At 51.7% G+C, this 16,433-nt stretch overlaps 6 protein-coding genes across 6 annotated transcripts; 4 read left to right on the top strand and 2 right to left on the bottom strand.

The window, feature by feature from the left end:
* Positions 1–224: 224 nt before the first annotated feature.
* On the bottom strand, positions 225–2,600 carry VTN77DRAFT_40 (uncharacterized protein; the record flags this gene model as incomplete). Its single annotated transcript, XM_069420010.1, has 6 exons — positions 225–1,354; positions 1,411–1,553; positions 1,605–2,125; positions 2,187–2,345; positions 2,408–2,525; positions 2,578–2,600. 6 exons carry the CDS (start codon positions 2,598–2,600, stop codon positions 225–227), a joined length of 2,094 nt encoding a protein of 697 aa, XP_069282404.1.
* A 464-nt stretch (positions 2,601–3,064) lies between these two features.
* Positions 3,065–4,423, top strand: VTN77DRAFT_39 (uncharacterized protein; the record flags this gene model as incomplete). The annotated part of the gene is made up of 1 exon (XM_069419898.1): positions 3,065–4,423. The coding sequence occupies one exon, from the start codon at positions 3,065–3,067 to the stop codon at positions 4,421–4,423; it is 1,359 nt and encodes a 452-aa protein (XP_069282403.1).
* Positions 4,424–5,149: 726 nt separating this feature from the next.
* VTN77DRAFT_38 (uncharacterized protein) lies at positions 5,150–6,691 on the top strand (the record flags this gene model as incomplete). The annotated part of the gene is made up of 6 exons (XM_069419787.1): positions 5,150–5,286; positions 5,402–5,548; positions 5,676–5,772; positions 5,826–6,290; positions 6,371–6,492; positions 6,589–6,691. The coding sequence occupies 6 exons, from the start codon at positions 5,150–5,152 to the stop codon at positions 6,689–6,691; spliced, it is 1,071 nt and encodes a 356-aa protein (XP_069282402.1).
* Positions 6,692–8,015: 1,324 nt separating this feature from the next.
* Positions 8,016–9,156, top strand: VTN77DRAFT_37 (uncharacterized protein; the record flags this gene model as incomplete). The annotated part of the gene is made up of 2 exons (XM_069419676.1): positions 8,016–8,418; positions 8,474–9,156. 2 exons carry the CDS (start codon positions 8,016–8,018, stop codon positions 9,154–9,156), a joined length of 1,086 nt encoding a protein of 361 aa, XP_069282401.1.
* A 1,268-nt stretch (positions 9,157–10,424) lies between these two features.
* VTN77DRAFT_36 (uncharacterized protein) lies at positions 10,425–11,367 on the top strand (the record flags this gene model as incomplete). Its single annotated transcript, XM_069419565.1, has 2 exons — positions 10,425–10,905; positions 11,051–11,367. 2 exons carry the CDS (start codon positions 10,425–10,427, stop codon positions 11,365–11,367), a joined length of 798 nt encoding a protein of 265 aa, XP_069282400.1.
* Positions 11,368–12,029: 662 nt separating this feature from the next.
* On the bottom strand, positions 12,030–14,698 carry VTN77DRAFT_35 (uncharacterized protein; the record flags this gene model as incomplete). Its single annotated transcript, XM_069419454.1, has 2 exons — positions 12,030–13,739; positions 13,790–14,698. 2 exons carry the CDS (start codon positions 14,696–14,698, stop codon positions 12,030–12,032), a joined length of 2,619 nt encoding a protein of 872 aa, XP_069282399.1.
* Positions 14,699–16,433: the final 1,735 nt, after the last annotated feature.

The raw sequence follows: 16,433 nt of genomic DNA, 5'->3' as shown, positions 1-16,433 counted from the left end.
AATTAACACACCGCAGGCCTGAGACTCCAACTTCTGCGACTGATGAGGTGATGGACTGTTGGACATGTCTCCGGATATGGAAAGAGCGATCTGTGCCTACCCGTGGACGCAGCCTCGTCTACTAGGACCTATTATTGATTTTCAAGCAATTCGTTGTTCTCTACCCGACTATATGCACCGCACGAGAACGGTTATAGGTGGCAACATACGACAAATGGTGATGGTTAGCCACTACCACCACACAGACTGTTCAAAGCCAGGCCGTCATCCTCCCCAGTAGAACGCTTACGGCCTTCATCTCGACCATCTCCAAAGAGGGGACTTTGTTTCGATCGGACATCACCATGCCTACTTTGATCTGGAGGAAGGGAGGCAGAACTGATAAAACTGGACCGACTCGTGTTGTCGCCAAGCATCCAAGAGAATTCAGATTCCGCCAGTGATGGACGTGCTGCCGGTCGGTGTGGCACTGGAGCAACAGTTGGGGGCTTGGAAGTCACGGCGACTCCATATTCACGGGTTGTACGGTCTTCCGCCATTGGTAATGGAGCTGCAGTCATCTTGGCGGTCCTACTGTCTGCAAATGGCGCTTCCCCTTGCTGCAAGACTTGGTCATCAGTCGATTCGGTATCCTTGGTTGACTCTGCTTGCATCGATGTTGATGGGCTGTCAAGGCTCGTCTGGACAAATTGAACCTTCTCGTATGCCCGATTGAGCGCTTCATTAGCCTTGGAGTCCAGATCCCCGGCACTTTCCTTTAACAGGCGCAATTCAGCCAATGCATCTTTCAGCATTTCAGCTAGTCTCCTGTCACGTTTTTCAAGCAATGTTGCCTTTTTGGCCAAGTCAACAGGATCAGAGATTTTTACCGGCCCGGGTTTTGGAGAGCCAAAGCGAGGGCTACTATACCGAGGCCGCGATGTTGCTGGGCTCCCTGAATCTGAGTAGACCATATTCCGCCTCGCCTCCGTCACCGCTCCGCGGACAGCCTTTGCAACGCCCCACGCCTCCGTTCGACGTTGCAAGCCTTCCGAAACATCCTGGAACAGGGCTTCAAGACTTCTATGACTACTCCGTGCTGGTGACCGACCAGGAGAGCTATCCTCACTTAAATTCCTAGAATAGCTGCGAGGTCGGTCTTTCCTTCCTGGCAGAGACTTTGCATGATGCAACGGCACCTTTACAAGCTCAGGTGGCCGTCCTGAGTATTTTGAAATGATGAAAGCACCTCGTGCGGGGCTCAAGTTCTGTTCAAGATACAACCCATCCTGGACGAGGGTTTGTGGCCCGTGAGGATGGGGAGAAGGATAGCGCAATAGCAGCGTCAATGCTGAGGAGTAATCTGCCTCCAAGACTGCAAGGAACAATTAGCCATTCGCTTGTGCCTGACACATCTGACACTGCACTCACGCTGCCACCGGATGCGAAGGAGCATTGCAACACATATAAAGTCAATCAGGTCCAGCCGCAGGCCATCTGCGAAAAGAAGGTCCCAGATAAGAAGGACATCCTCGAAGGGAAATTCCCGACCAAATAGCAAGCGTATCCAGCGGCTGGGGAGAAGTAAGCGTGGGTTCAAGCATAGCAATTGGGCAGCGACGTACGTGAGGAAGATCTGTGGCAGGATCTCGATTGCATGTAAGTGCGTCGCCAGTTCACGATCCGTAGTCATTAACAGATCATCATGGATGTGCTGGCAGCGGCTCACAATGGGAGCGACGTCTGTTTGACCAGTAAATGTCTTTTGATCACTATGCTCATAGTAGGCTCGAGCGACCTGCATGATGCTGCAGAATAAGCTGAAAGAGTCGTGCTCGATATACCTGGCATCAAGCAGCAGCATCATTAGTTCGTCATCTTTGTTTTTATCTGCACCGGCTTTCTCGATAGAGGTTTGATCAATCGCATCTCGTTCCACCACCCATAGAATGGGGGCCAACACCTCGTGCATGCCCTGCCTGTATCCCAGATCCGGGTTGAGTTTCGAGTAGACGAACAATATATCCAGCATCCTTGACTTGGTCGACGGCTCGCGGAAGAAATGGTTATCCTGTAAACATCGTTCCACATCTTGATAAATTTCCGCTCTTATCGCTTCATCGCGTCGGAGGGCTTGCCAGGGTGACTGTCCGAAGACTCGTAGTCAGAATTGCAGTGGCCCTGCTAGATGACAGAGAGCGGTATACCTCCTCATCCTCGGCCAACGGATCAATCGCGGACTGCAGGTCATCCGGATGTTCGATGTACTTTAGAAAGTGCTCCCGAAGCGACGAATAAGCGCTTCGCGAAGAGGATATTCGTTGTGGCCATGCCGATCGGTCGAGGTCATCGCAGAGCAAGAATGCCTAACAACATATCTGTAAGATGAGACTGAGCAGAAATCCATTTGCCTGGAGAAGATACGGACCTTCCAGCAGACCGATCTCAAGCCCTCATCGCATGGATTGCCCCGTTCTTCGGACTTCAGAGCTCGTTTGAGATCACTCGTTGTTTCGCCGTAACTAAAGAGCGTGTCCCATTTCCGTCTGACGAAATCAGCCCTGCGAAACACCCAGGAAAGGTCATGAAGGGACCGACCTGGCTTCTTCAATAGTTTTCATGGCATCATAAATTCGCGAAAAGCGCTAGTCAAGCGACAGTACGGTAAAGCTGATATCGGAGGATGTAGATGGAGTCGGTGATAACGAATGACGCGTGACTCGCGCCAAGTACGGTGTTGGTGGCAGTGGCACCGTGGGGTGCAGAGTAGGTACTTTACTTAGTTGCTCGCCTCGCCTCAAACCAATCCATATTCGAATCATCCAGTCAACCACTCACCCTGTCGTCACTCGTGATACTTTCATGCTCAGCTAGATAGACGACTATTGCCGTTGCAGAAGTTCTCCGCAAATGTCGATCTTTGGCTTTCAATACGATCAGGCGCCCTCGGCATGACGGCTAATATAGGAAACTGAATTGATGCAGCTCCCGCAGTTCAATGACTGCAAGACTATGTCGCAATCTACGTCTAGATTTATTCTCCTCATGATATGATCTATAGAGATTTGTTGAACTATCCTCCATCATGTCTGCGGATCTGTTGGCAGAGTTTGGAACCGGCGTGACTTCATCCACGGCTGAAGAGCGGCCAAATAGATCACAGCAACAACACACCTCCGCGAACTCGCCATTTCCTGATCTGGAATCCTTCGGACCTGTCGTGTCCACGAACCAGTCATATAATTTAAACGATCGAGGGTCAAAGGCCAGTGGCGTTACTGAAGGGAGTTTAAATGAGAATCTATGGCGTCGCGATGATCAAGGGGCAGAAGTGCTATTTGATGCCTCCATGGAGGATGCCCCCCCTAATGGAGACGATGATGACTGGGGAGAGTTCGAGTCCGCGGATCCTGTTGCTGAGAATAAGCTACTCGATGTAGAGGTTGACGATCCGGTTTCATCCACCGCGAGGAACAATGCAAAGCCTGTTAATGTTTCCCAAACTTCTGCTTTGTTAGATCTACTTTCGCTTGATGATACTGCTTCGCCTACAGACAAGACTCTGACTGTGTCAGCACCCCCAAGCCAACAGCCTCCGCAAACTAGTTCTACGTCATTTTTCAGTGATCCTATCCTTCAACAACAGAACACATTGGCTCAGTCGTCAGAAGAGCAGCTTGATGACGATTGGGGCGATTTTGTGGATGGGCCTGAAGAGAGCCATCAAGCTACGCCTGGGCAGGCAGAAACTGGCAAGGCGAATCCACCCAGTCTTACTCGGCCAGACCAAATAAGGCACACCGCTGAGCCGACGAACAAAGCTCGAAATCAAAGCTCACAGCCTGACGTACGACCGACGAATATACCTCCGCCATCTGTTCTCCTCCAGCTGTTCCCGTCAGTGTTAGAGGAATTTCGCGAAAAAGGGACCAAGGCAAGACGTGATCCAGATCTCGCGTCCCATCTGGCATCTACCCTGAAAGTCGCTGCCCGAATCATTGCTGGCCGTGCATTGCGGTGGAAGAGAGATACGATCCTGAGCCAGAGCACAAAGATCGGCCCCGCACGGTCCGGCAAGGCAGGCGGGATGAAGCTCAGCTCGGTCAGCAAAAGCGAGAGCGTCAAGGAGGAGCAGGAGGCCGTCGGCGTCCTCGAAGCCTGGCGCCGCCACGCCGCCTTTTTCAACTCCGTAATCCTGTCATCGGGCGGGCGTCCGGTCCCTGTCATAACAGACAAGACCCGAATTGAGACCGCGGGTCCGAGCCAGGGAGCTCTGAAGGCGTCTCACGCATGTGCGCTCTGCGGGTTGAAGCGCGATGAACGGCTTCCGAAGATTGACGAGAATGTCGAGGATAGTTTTGGAGAGTGGTGGGTTGAGCACTGGGGGCATACGGATTGCAAGCGCTTCTGGGATGAGAATTCGAAACGTCTGCGTCAACGATGATCTTGTCTGCTAGCCTCAGGCAAGGGTATAAAAAAGGCATAAAAACATTGGCATTGTCCAGGTTTAACTCATGCCATGGCCACGTAAATAAAATGGTACTGTATGTAATAATGAGCATGATAAAAACCCAACAGTCAAGATTGAGTGTACATAAGTACATTAGGTACTTTCCTTACTCAGCACAATATAGATGAGATCCCCAGAATGCGGGGATGATCGCTTGGCCCCAGTCAATCAACCTCGGCGACTCAACCTTTGCCTCTCAGGTTCTGCTTCGTATACCGTCTATTACTATTTGGCATTTCGGCGCCATCGACTCCGTATCCGTACGTCCGTGTTAGTAGACTGACCCGTTTTCCCCGGTTTACTTTAGTGAATGGATAATATTAACTGGCGTAGACTCAACCCCGCTTTTCGCCAATCTTATCCCATCCCTCTAATCATGATCTTATAATAGATACGATCAGGAAGACTTCAAACTCTTGTGACGGCATTGTACATACCAACAGCATACGGCTACAGACCTGTACAGCGTTCACGACGATTAGGTCCCATCTTTTCTCTCTTCCAAGTACATACTGTACTGTACTACCTAGGTACAGACGTCATATGCCTAGCTAAGCTCCTTTATACCAAGGACCGGCTAACTCTTGTTTTGGAAAAGAAAAATCAATTCATTGAAAATAACCTGTACATACGTCCATCAGAGAGAAAGAGACAACAAAAATGGCAACACCAGAAACAATGCGTGCCGTCGTCTTCCACGGCCCGTACAAAGTCGCCGTCGAGGAACGACCCGTGCCTAAGATCCAGGACCCAACGGATATCATCGTGAAAGTGAAATATGCGGCTCTTTGCGGGAGGTATGACTGCATCAGTTGAAATATGCCTGCCATCATTCATTCATTCATTCATTCATTCATTCATTATTGATTGATTGATTGATTGATTGATTAACGATGGAATACTGTCTACTAGTGAGCTCCACGTGTTTCGCGGCCATCAGCCCTCGAAAACGGGCTTCATCATGGGCCACGAATTCACCGGCACGGTTGTCGAAACTGGAAGTGCAGTCAAGACGGTGCAGAATGGCGATGTCATCGTCAGTCCATTCACGACGTCCTGGTATGAAAACCATCTGAACAAACAGAGGAGTTTCGGCAGACAATGGGGGTGTTATAGTCTGCTATGTCGAAGAAATGCTCTTTCTTTCTTTCTTTCTGCTGGTCACATGCTGATGCCACTACGACAGCGGCGAGTGCTTCTACTGCAAGCGAGGCTTCTCATCTCGCTGTGAAAAGTGTCTGTTGTTCGGTTGCCCGCTGTTAGACGGCGGCCAGGCAGACTATGTACGTGGTCGTTACCATGGCACATTGAACTCTTATCTAATCAGAAATGCCAGGTCCGAATCCCCCTCGCCGACGGAACCGTGACCAAAGCCCCCGAGGGAATCGACGAGAAACTGCTGGTCCTGATGGCCGACATCTTCCCCACGGGGTATTTCGCCGCAAGCAACGCATTCAAGGAATTCACCAAGGAGGAGATCTCCGAACTGACCGTGGTGCTCATCGGCTGCGGACCCGTCGGTCTTCTGGCCCTGATTAATGCCTTAGAGTACAAGCCCAAGCATCTCTTGGCGGTAGACTCGGTGCCCTCCCGACTGGAACTCGCCCGATCCCTGGGCGCGGAGCCGTGGAACTTCCAGACCGACCGGGAGGGACTTGACAAGCGAGTCAAAGAGTTGACGGATGGTCGTGGCGCGGATGTGGTCATCGAGGTGGTGGGCTTGAGTCCTGCTCTGCGAACGGCTTTCGACCTGCTCCGGCCATGGGGGACGATCAGCAGTGTTGGCGTGCATAACGCGGAGGTGAGCATGACCTGAATAAGAGCAAACAAGAAACAAAAAAAAAGTGTTCGTATGTGATGATGCTAAAGGTTCCGTTTTAGATACCCTGGACCGGAAACGAAGCTTATGGAAAGAACCTCAAACTCCAGATGGGACGATGTCCAGTGCGCTCCATCTTCCAGCAAGCATTGGAGGTGCTGAAAAAGAAGCAGCATTTACTAGGGTAAGTCCAGTACACACATACATATATATTCCCAGGTTTGGAATTATTTGACAACTTAATTCGATGAAAACTAACGGTCATCGTTCCTGTCCGCAGATTCATGACTGACAAGATCATGCCCCTGAGCGAGGCGGTCGAGGGCTACGAGCTCTTTGACAAGATGAATGTGCAGAAGGTGATTTTTGAAGCTGGGAAGTAGTGCGGCAGTGAGGTAGCCAGCATTGGATGTGTTATCAGCAGGACATGAGATCAATGACGAGTGAATGTGTATATTTCAGAGAATGATATTTTGTATTTTCATATTGAGAATATTACGACTTGTTCTTGTCTAATCCAGCTGGTCTGTAGAAGACCAGAGGGTACCATACAGTGAATGCACAGCTATACCATTCCATGTAGAATGAAGGTAGATCTCTCACTGAGATGACTGTAGATTCATCTGCCATTTTCAGGTTGTTAGCAGTGTCTTGCAGACTGCCACTGAAGAGTCCCGTCAATATTTCTGTATGCCTGCTAATGATCATATTCTGAGAACCTGGACGCGTGACGAATCTGGTACAGTGCCATCTCAGGAAGGCTGAGGAAGCCACAGAGCGCGCGGAACACCGAGAGAAGCGGGGCTGGGGCCAATGAAGGAGCTTTCCCCAGAACGAGCTGATAGCTTGCCCTGGCCACTAGCTAAGATAATCAGCTAATCAGTAATCTGTGGAACTGTGGAAGGCGTGTCTGTGTCTGCAGCAAAAGTGGGTGGCGGGAAGAGGGTGGTCGTTGCAGCCCTAGAATAGAACCATCCATAGATAATAATAATAATAAAAGAGCAGGACATTTCCAAGAGAAAATAAAATATTCAAATGAAACCCAATTAAATATTTATTAAATAAGTAATCCATTAATTAGTCATTCCCGTCCACGTGAGACAGCCCGCGACAGCAGCTGCTTCCAACCGCCGTAGCCGTGGGAGGCCGCTTAGTGTGCGCGCTCTCCCTCTCCATCCTATGTCGTCCATTACTCTTCCTCTTCCTCTGCCTGTTCTCTACCACCTCCCTTCCTCACCTCTCACTTCTCCCTCTCCCATCCCATCCACCCCATCCGTTTTCTCTTCCTCTTCTCCCTCTCCATCCTGTCCATCCCATCCTCTTCTCCCCTCCTTCCTCTTCTCTTCCTCTTTTGAGTACCCCTCCGCCTCCGCCATACCTTCACCTTCGTCCTACCCCTCCGTTCACCGTACCTCCTTGTCTCTCCTCGTCTCTCCGCTCCCGACCCTTCTCCTCCGCACTCTTCTCTCTCCACTTGATTCCTCATCGTTTCCTCCTCGTTTTCTTTAGGTAAACTCCCGTTCTGCTAGTGTTAGTTCTGCAGTGTCCAGCATTGCGTGCAGATTCTTTCCGAATCGCTTGTAAGCTGACCCGAATCTATCGCGCCAGCTCAAAATTACAAGGAGCTACACATTTGCCGTTTGATATCCTTGAAAAGTGCACACTGATCTCAACTCATCGCTCTATCACGCCTGAATTTCTTCGACAATGGCTGCGACCACCGAAACCCGCGAGAACGCCCCGCCCGTGGACGAGACCCTCAACGAATCCTTCAGCCGCGTCAACTTGGGCGATCGCGGCGAACTCGAGGCGCAACCCAAGACAGATGAGGAGTATGCGCAGGCGGTCCTGACTCTCCGCGCCATTGTGTCCTCCAAGGAAGCCGGTGTCATCATTGGCAAGGCCGGCAAGAATGTTGCAGATCTGCGCGAGGAGACGGGCGTCAAAGCCGGTGTCAGCAAGGTCGTCCAAGGCGTTCATGACCGCGTGTTGACGGTGACGGGGCCGCTGCAAGGCTGTTCCCGCGCCTACGCGATTGTCGCAAAGGGTCTGCTCGAGGGAGCCCCGCAGTTGGGGATGGGAGGGGTGGTTCAAAACAACGGGACTCACCGTAAGCGTCGTCTAGTTTCATTTTCTGATAGAACAACCACTGACAACCTCTCCAGCCATTCGACTGCTCATTTCTCATAATCAAATGGGCACCATCATAGGGCGACAGGGTCTCAAGATCAAGCATATTCAGGATGTGTCGGGCGTCCGGATGGTCGCCCAGAAAGAGATGCTTCCTCAGTCGACTGAACGGATTGTCGAGGTGCAAGGCACCCCCGAAGGCATCGAAAAAGCGGTCTGGGAGATTGGCAAGTGCCTCATCGATGACTGGCAGCGGGGCACGGGGACAGTTCTGTACAATCCCGCGGTCCGCGCCTCTCTCGGCGCTGGGTCGCTCAACCACAGCGGACCGGGCTATGGCGGTCGTTCCTACAACCGCACGGGCAACGGGGCCGATTTCAGCGACCCGGCCGGTGGCTATAACCGACGCACCAATTCGGATGCGGGGAACCGGGGCATTCCTCTGGTGACTGAGGATGGAGAAGAAGTGCAGACGCAGAACATCAGCATTCCTTCGGACATGGTTGGATGTATTATCGGCCGAGGAGGGAGCAAGATCAGCGAGATCCGCAGGAGCTCGGGAGCTCGGATCTCGATTGCGAAGGCTCCACATGATGAGACTGGCGAACGCATGTTCACGATTATGGGGAGCGCGCAGGCGAATGAAAAGGCGCTGTATCTGCTGTACGAGAACCTTGAGGCGGAAAAGATGCGTCGCAGCCAGCAAGCACAGGAGTGAGACACTCATCCAGCGTAGCAACTTGCTACGGACCAGTTTGCTACGCATCATGCTACTTGCGAATCGGCGGTTTGTGGAGTCGATAGCGTTGCGACAGCGGGATCAACCTCGTCTTTGAGTCGACAGCCGACTTTCTTTCTCAAAAGCGGTTTATTTCGTTGATGTCATTTCTTTTATTGCCTTATTTCTTATTCACACTTTTTCGGTGTCTCGATATCCTAGATGAAGTTCGCTCGACGCGAAGGTCCACGACTTAACGATACCAAAGATGTGACGGTTGCCAGGATCTCATACCCTCACTTGTCTCGGACTCTCTCCTTGCACGTCCACCGACTTCCTTGACCCGACCTCTCCTATCCTACGTCCGTCCGATCGATCACCTGCCATGTCTATTCTCTTATCCTTATCCAAGAATGCTCCTCCTATATCTCTATCCGACGCTTCTCCAGCAACGTCCTTGCTCTACACACCCTTCCTCTACAACACTTTTGCTCTTCATGTGATCTCGTATCCTGATTCTTTTTTTCGCATGTGATATGTCTCTGGTGAGACGGAATAACAGTATGAAGGATATAGTCTATGTAACTGATGGGGGACGGGCAGGTCAATGAGATGATTCAATTCAATAACCTTGTCTAAGATACGAATGAAATTGACCATAAGCACTGGGCACTGACTAAGAATGGCGCTTGATTAATTACTCCGGAAGTCTAATGTCCAGTCGGACACCGAATTAGGAAAATGCATGGATCTGGATAATCGAGTTTAAATCGGCTGCAGCCAATCATGACGCGAGCAATATACCTAAGCTCGACCAAGAAATGGTAACTTTATCTGGGACTTGGTTAATTGAATTGAATTTATATATTCTTGTTCCTGTCTTTGTCCATGTCCTTGATCTTTTTCTTTTTTTTTTCTGAATATTGACATCTACCTAATCTAGTTAATGCGGTAGTTCTGTTGTTTGTTTGTTTATTTATTTATTTTATCTGTTGATTATATTCTTTTCACCCTGTGTATATAACTACCTACCTACCTACATTCGTATCTATCTATATACACTGTCTACCTACCTATCTATCTATATCTATCTACATAAATCAATCAATCAACCGACCAACCGACCAACCAACCAACCAACCAACAACAACCCACTGTCCATTTTCTTTTTCTTTTTTCTTTATTCTTTCTCCTTCAAAAGTCGACTCGGAAAAAAAAAAGGGACAGCTCAATTGAAGCTCCGCTCCGCTGCGCTTCAACATCCAACAATGCCAATACAAATCCTCCCCGCAACCCTCTCTGACATCCCCACCTTCGTGGACTGCTACATGGCCTCCACACGACACAACCCTTTTTTTACAGCATGTTTCCCCGACACGCCCGCCGTGCGCGCGTGGTTTGTGGAGATGCTCTCGGCGGAGTTGATGACGGAGGAAGGGAGTCGGTTTTTGAAGGCCGTCGACTCTGAAATATCACAATCAGCGGATGGGAATGGTGAGAAAGGTAAAGGGGGAGATGGAGATGGGGAGGGAGAAGGCAAGATCATCGCCTTCGCGAAGTGGGCGTGGACGGAGGACAAGGAAGAAAAAAACGGTCAAGAGCAGGACCCTCCGCTCCCCGTCTGGCCCGATGGCGCAGATAAGGACCTGGCGACGGAGTTTTTTGGGATGGCGGCGAGGAAGCATAAATCTATTATGAGGTCGAAGTCGAGAGGGAAGGAGAGGGAGAATGGGAGGAAAGGGCATTGGTGTACGTATCCCCATTCCATTTACCCCTTACCCATGTCGTATGTCGTATGTCCTAACGACGTGATCGATCACTAACACATACCCATCACCCACGGCCATATCCATGGCCTGTGCTTATTGTTATTTATGGTTGATGGTATATACAGACCTCGAAATGCTATTCACCTACCCCACCCACCAACGCCGCGGCGCCGGGTCATTACTCATGGCCGAGGTGCTTTCGATAGCAGACGAACACGGCGACTCGGCGTATCTCGAAGCGACGCCTGATGGGAATGCGCTGTATCGCAAATGGGGGTTTGAGACGGTCGATGAGGTTGTTGTTTCTTTCTCTGTGCCTGTTACTACTGGGGATGGCACTGGCGCTGGGGCTGGGGATAAGGATGAGGATAAGGAAATGCAGACGCAGAGGCAGATAAGGTATTCGAATGATTTGATGGTTAGGAGGCCGAGAAAACAATGATATATATATATATATATATAGTGTGGTAATGGGATGATGGTATGGGATGGAGTTATCTGTATGATATCGTATGATAATCAGAAATCAGAATCTAGAAAGGACATGATATAGACGATATAATATGGAATGGGATGGATGGACCTGTGGTATATAGATCCAGTGTGATGGATGAATGAATGATACTTTATAGATGCTTACCTTGGCCAGTTATTCTATTCTAGTACCTTAGTAGAATATTTATTCCAAGATGATGATCAGGTTACTTGCTTACTTGGGTAAGTAGCAGTTAATCCTGACATGCAGTGTGAAAATTTGCTTAAGCTTAAGCCCAGCATATCTACATCACTTCCGATGAGCCAATCGACCGAATGAAACGCACATGTACATACAGACGCCAACTCCAACCCTGGACCGTACCATGACCCAAGCAATCCATGTACAAAGTCCGTGCATGTACATACAAACAACTCCGAGTCGTCTGTCGTTAGGTATCCCGCTCATCAGGTCATAAGAAGAAAGCCAGACCAGACCAGACCAGACCAGACCAGACCAGACTCCTGCGAGCAATCGTACCAATCCAATCAATCAATCAAGAATCTCCCATCACTGCTAAGTAAACAAGACGAGGGTATATAGAGAAGAGGTAAACTGAAAACAAACAACTAATTCTCGCCCTCAACCGGTCCCACGGTCGACGGCCGCGGCCGCAGCCCGAATCGTCGAGAGCCTAAACTGTTCGTCCGCGCCCGCGTCTGGATAGGAGTGTAGCTGGAAGCTGTTTTACTAGATGGAGCCACGATCCGCGTTTGCGACGCTTCAGCCCCCTCGCCCCCGCTCTCATTTACGGCACGGTCAGAAACCGAATGTGTGAGCCCGTAACGGCGGAATCCAGGCTGGATGTTGACGCCCGACGTCGCCGGGATCCCAGACCCCCCTGGCGATGCATAGCTTCGGCGCAGAGGGATCGAGGACTGCAGGGTCCGGGTCTGTTGCGACGACTGCGTCGGCTGCGAGGGCGACTCGGTCGACGAGGCGTACTCACGAGACAGACGCTCCCGCGTGGACGACCGCAGACCAGGGCTGAGACCACCCGTGAAGCCGCCCACTTCGGACATGGCTCGCGAAGCGCCAACCGTGCGGCTGAAGACAGAGCCCTTGTCATCGGACTCGTCCTCTCGCTTCGTTCGAAGAGCAGAAAGGCGGCTGAACCGGGAGATCGGCGCCGAGTGAGGCGCGGTTTGCGGCGAGGATTTTTCATCTGGAGACAGTCGGGTGCCACTGCGTACCGTCCCCAGAGTGATTGCGCTCGCTCGGCGAGCTTCCAGGCGACTCGGGATGCGCGGCGCAGACTCCTGCTGACTGGAGCTTTCCGGCTCGTTGCCCATGCTCCGGCGAAATGTCACCGCGGGGGCCAGCCCATTGGCCCCGTCAGTCCCATTGGTCTGGTTCGTCCGTGCATCGCGACTGACTGGTCGCTGCTGTTGCTGCTGTTGTTGCTGCTGCTGCCTGGCTAAGTGCTCATCCGACAACGCCAGACAGAGCTCCGTCAAGCTGCGGCACAGGCTGTCGGCTTTCCGCCGCGCCTGGCGCTCTGACAAGCTCGAGCCGTTGACCACCGAAACGGCGCCCGAAGCCGGCGAGCTCGAGCTCAGCATGTTGGCTAACGTGAGAGCGTCCGTAGTGGTCGCCTCGAGCGCATTGTAGACTTCCGCACTCACCGCCGCTTTGGCCTTGGCCAGGGCGGAATGCAGGAGGGTTTGGATGGGATTTACCGTCGCAGTCGCTTCCGGGTCTGGAGATGTGCTGGTCTTCCGGTTGTGTTTCGGGGATGACGAGACCGTCGTCACCGTCGTCGTTGCCGTTCGAGGCCGCTCCGCGGATGCTGCATTCGACATGGCCGCGGCCGACGATGGAGGGAATTTCCCCGTGAGCTCGAGTTTCCGGATTCTCGACTTGAGATCATCGAGCTCATCCCAGACCGTGGACGGCGCAGTGGCCGATGATGTCGATTCGGTCCCATCCAATCGTGCTTTGTCAGCCTCGCTTCTCGCGCGCTCCGATGCATCGGACGCAGCAGCGGGTCGAACCGTCCGGGTTGAACTGGACAGATTGGAGTGTCGGTAGGGACGAGCATCGCTGATCGACGATCGCAAGTCCGAGTAGGTTCGAGGCGATTCGGGGGAGGTCTCGCGGTTGAAGCGGCTGCGTGGGAGGCCAACCGTGGATCGGGAACTCGAGCCAAAGTAGCGGAGACGGCTGTTCTCATCGAAGGGGTGCGCGGAGGCGGGTGATGGATAGGGAAGTAAGGGGCTGCTTTGATTCTGCTCCGTGGCGAGGGAACTTCGAGTCGATAGTCCTGATAACCCTAGTCTCTGCAGGCTGTCAGTGCGGCGGCAGGCAATACAATCGCGTAGAATCTCACCCGTCTCCTCTCCAACATTGAATCTCGACGGCTCGCGGTCGATTTGGCAATGTTGAGAAAGACATCTTCATTCTTGGATCGGCTCTCGTCGGGACTAGAATCTCGCGCCTCGTCTCCGTTATGGTCGTCGGGAGTGATGGTTCGGTCCGGGTCATGGACGCCATTCACGGCATTTCCGTCTGCGTATGTCTCCGTCGCTGACATTTTCCTTAAACGCGCTGCGGCGCCGTGGGGGGCCAAAAGCGTCGATGGTCGATAGCGCTGCTCCGACAGGTCGCGCTGCTTCAAGATCGCATCGACGCGGGGGGATTTTGTCTTAGGGGAGATGGGAGTCGACTGGCGCAAGATGCGGTCTTGGAACGCGGAATGCTGGGTGCTGAGGGCGGGCGGAGGCCCCGTGGATGTCTCAACGCCGAGACTGCTGTGCGAGGCAGGAGGTCTCTTCTGAGAGGGGGATCGTTGTTTGGGCGAGTTGGAGAGGGAGGTCGTGGCGGCAGCATCAGATCGGGAGGCCAAGTCAGGGGTGCACGGGGCACTCTGCACGTTTCCGTTCACGTTGCCGCCCCCGTGCTTGACACCGGCAGCCGCCGTCGGCGTGGAAGGCGAGCTGTTGGAGTTGCTGTCGGAATCGCTCGTCGACTGCCGCAAGGCGTTGAATTTGCGCGAGGGGATCTCCGCCAGGGCGGGATTCGACAGGGCGTGGACGCTGAGGGAGGAGCGTTGGGTGGACGACTCGCGGGCGGCGCTGGTCTGCGGTCGTTGTTCGTCGGCGGGCGGCAACGAATAGTCGACAGAACGACGAGCGGCCTGTCGCAGCAGGTCAGAGGGACGACGCACGAGATTGGGATCCGTCTGTCTCCTGGACCGTCCCCATTCGGGCCCGTTCGTGGTCGGCGTCAACAGCATCATCGAGGAGTAAGGGGAGGGAGTGGTTTCGAGACGCGTTTAGTCCCGCGCAAGTCGCATCAGAGGGCGGCTGATGGTCCCAATGCCACTAATCAGCTCTCTGTCGCCTGGAGAAGGACGGTCAAGTGGGTTGGAAGGACAAAACAGAAGAATCATAAATCATCGGTGGCAGGCGGACAGGTGTTTGCTGGCTGGTATCAAATGGACGGTGTGGGAAACTGCATCAGGCATTGGGTTAGGCTGGCTAGCGAGGACATTCCCCGTCTGCAGATGCAGCTACTACGGAGGAGTTGGGCAAGATGCCAATAATAGGCTAGAAAAAATAAAAAAAATAGTCTATTGGCAATCCTTTACAATCAATCAGATATGCCTGACCCGTAATAGTGATAGGGCGAGACAATTTTCTTTGTGCGAAGTGCTTGTCCACTACGGAGTCAGACAGCCATTGACAGCCACCGGAATTTTGGATTGACTCGGGACCAGCCATTTCCATCGACTCTGATTGATTGATTCCTGTCTTTTGTTCCCCTTTCTTTTTTTCTCAGGGTTTGTGTGCCTGGACCAAATAATGGACTGGGTGGTTCCCAGGAGTTACCGAAGTTAGTCGCATTATTGAAAATGGAATGGGCCGTCGTTTGACGTTGGCAGTTGGCATTGTGGGGAGAGTTTGATGAACCATGGGATAGGGAGATCCAGCCCAATTCCACTATTCTAGAAAAAAGAAAATATGCCAAAAAAAATTAAATGACAATGAAAAATGAAAAAGAAAGAAAATAGAGAAGATGAAGAAGAAAAATTGGATTAAACCTCCTGACAAAATGGCAATAATAATGTCAACCCGTCAGTTGACAGTGACACAGTATTCCGGGGCGCGCCTGCCACTCCTATCTTAGTGGAGACCCGACAGGAAGGAACTTGGAAGGACGGAGTCCGTAGTGGAGGACGCGACCAGCCTGGCCTTGAGGCTCTAGCACTGGTACGGAGTACTAGTTGACCCTTATTTCTCACTTCACATCCACTTCTGTCCCCTAAACTCGAGAACAAGTTATGCTGTGCATGGAAAGCTTTCCCCGCAAGAAAAGGAAGCACGCATTGCGCCTTGCGTTGGGCATACATACAGTACAGAGTACCCGCATCTTAGCTGGTTGATAGCTTATTATCATCCACGTGCATTCCACATTCCATTCTCTTATCTATGTTTATCTACGGAGTATGTACGGAGTACTCTATGTGCTGAACAGCAAAGCAAGGAGGCAGGACGCATGGCTGCACGGATCATTAGACTAGCAACCCTAGCAACCGAAGCACGAGCACGACTAATGCACCGTGGATCTACGGTATTATTATTTTCAACCCGGCAAACTCCCGTATGGTTACTATGGTAGATTTAGTATCGTGCACCATACCCAACACGGGACAGTAACAGGTCTGATCTCTTGTTCTTGTCTATCTTTATTTCTGTCCCAGGAGATAGAATTTTAACGAGCCAGTTACCAATTGTTGATTGACGCTCCTTGGGATATACCTGAACAAAGAAAAGGGGGAAAAGGAGATAGACGTACTAGATGATTTTCGAGAGTGTGTCCGCAGACTGATGTGCCAGGCTAAGGTAGACTCTGTGCAGAATAACTACGGAGTATAGGCACGAGTAATCCTGATAGGATAGAATAAATCTTTGACTAGTAGAGAGTGATAGGGGTTACGTGATTAATCAGCTGGTTACGGAGTATTGAGAGTG

This window comes from Rasamsonia byssochlamydoides (genome assembly GCF_041956645.1).
Source record: "Rasamsonia byssochlamydoides strain NRRL 3658 unplaced genomic scaffold VTN77scaffold_1, whole genome shotgun sequence".
Classification (NCBI taxonomy): Eukaryota; Fungi; Ascomycota; class Eurotiomycetes; order Eurotiales; family Trichocomaceae; genus Rasamsonia; species Rasamsonia byssochlamydoides.
The sequence above is the reverse complement of the archived record's forward strand: the minus strand, read 5'-3'. Positions and strand labels throughout refer to the sequence as shown.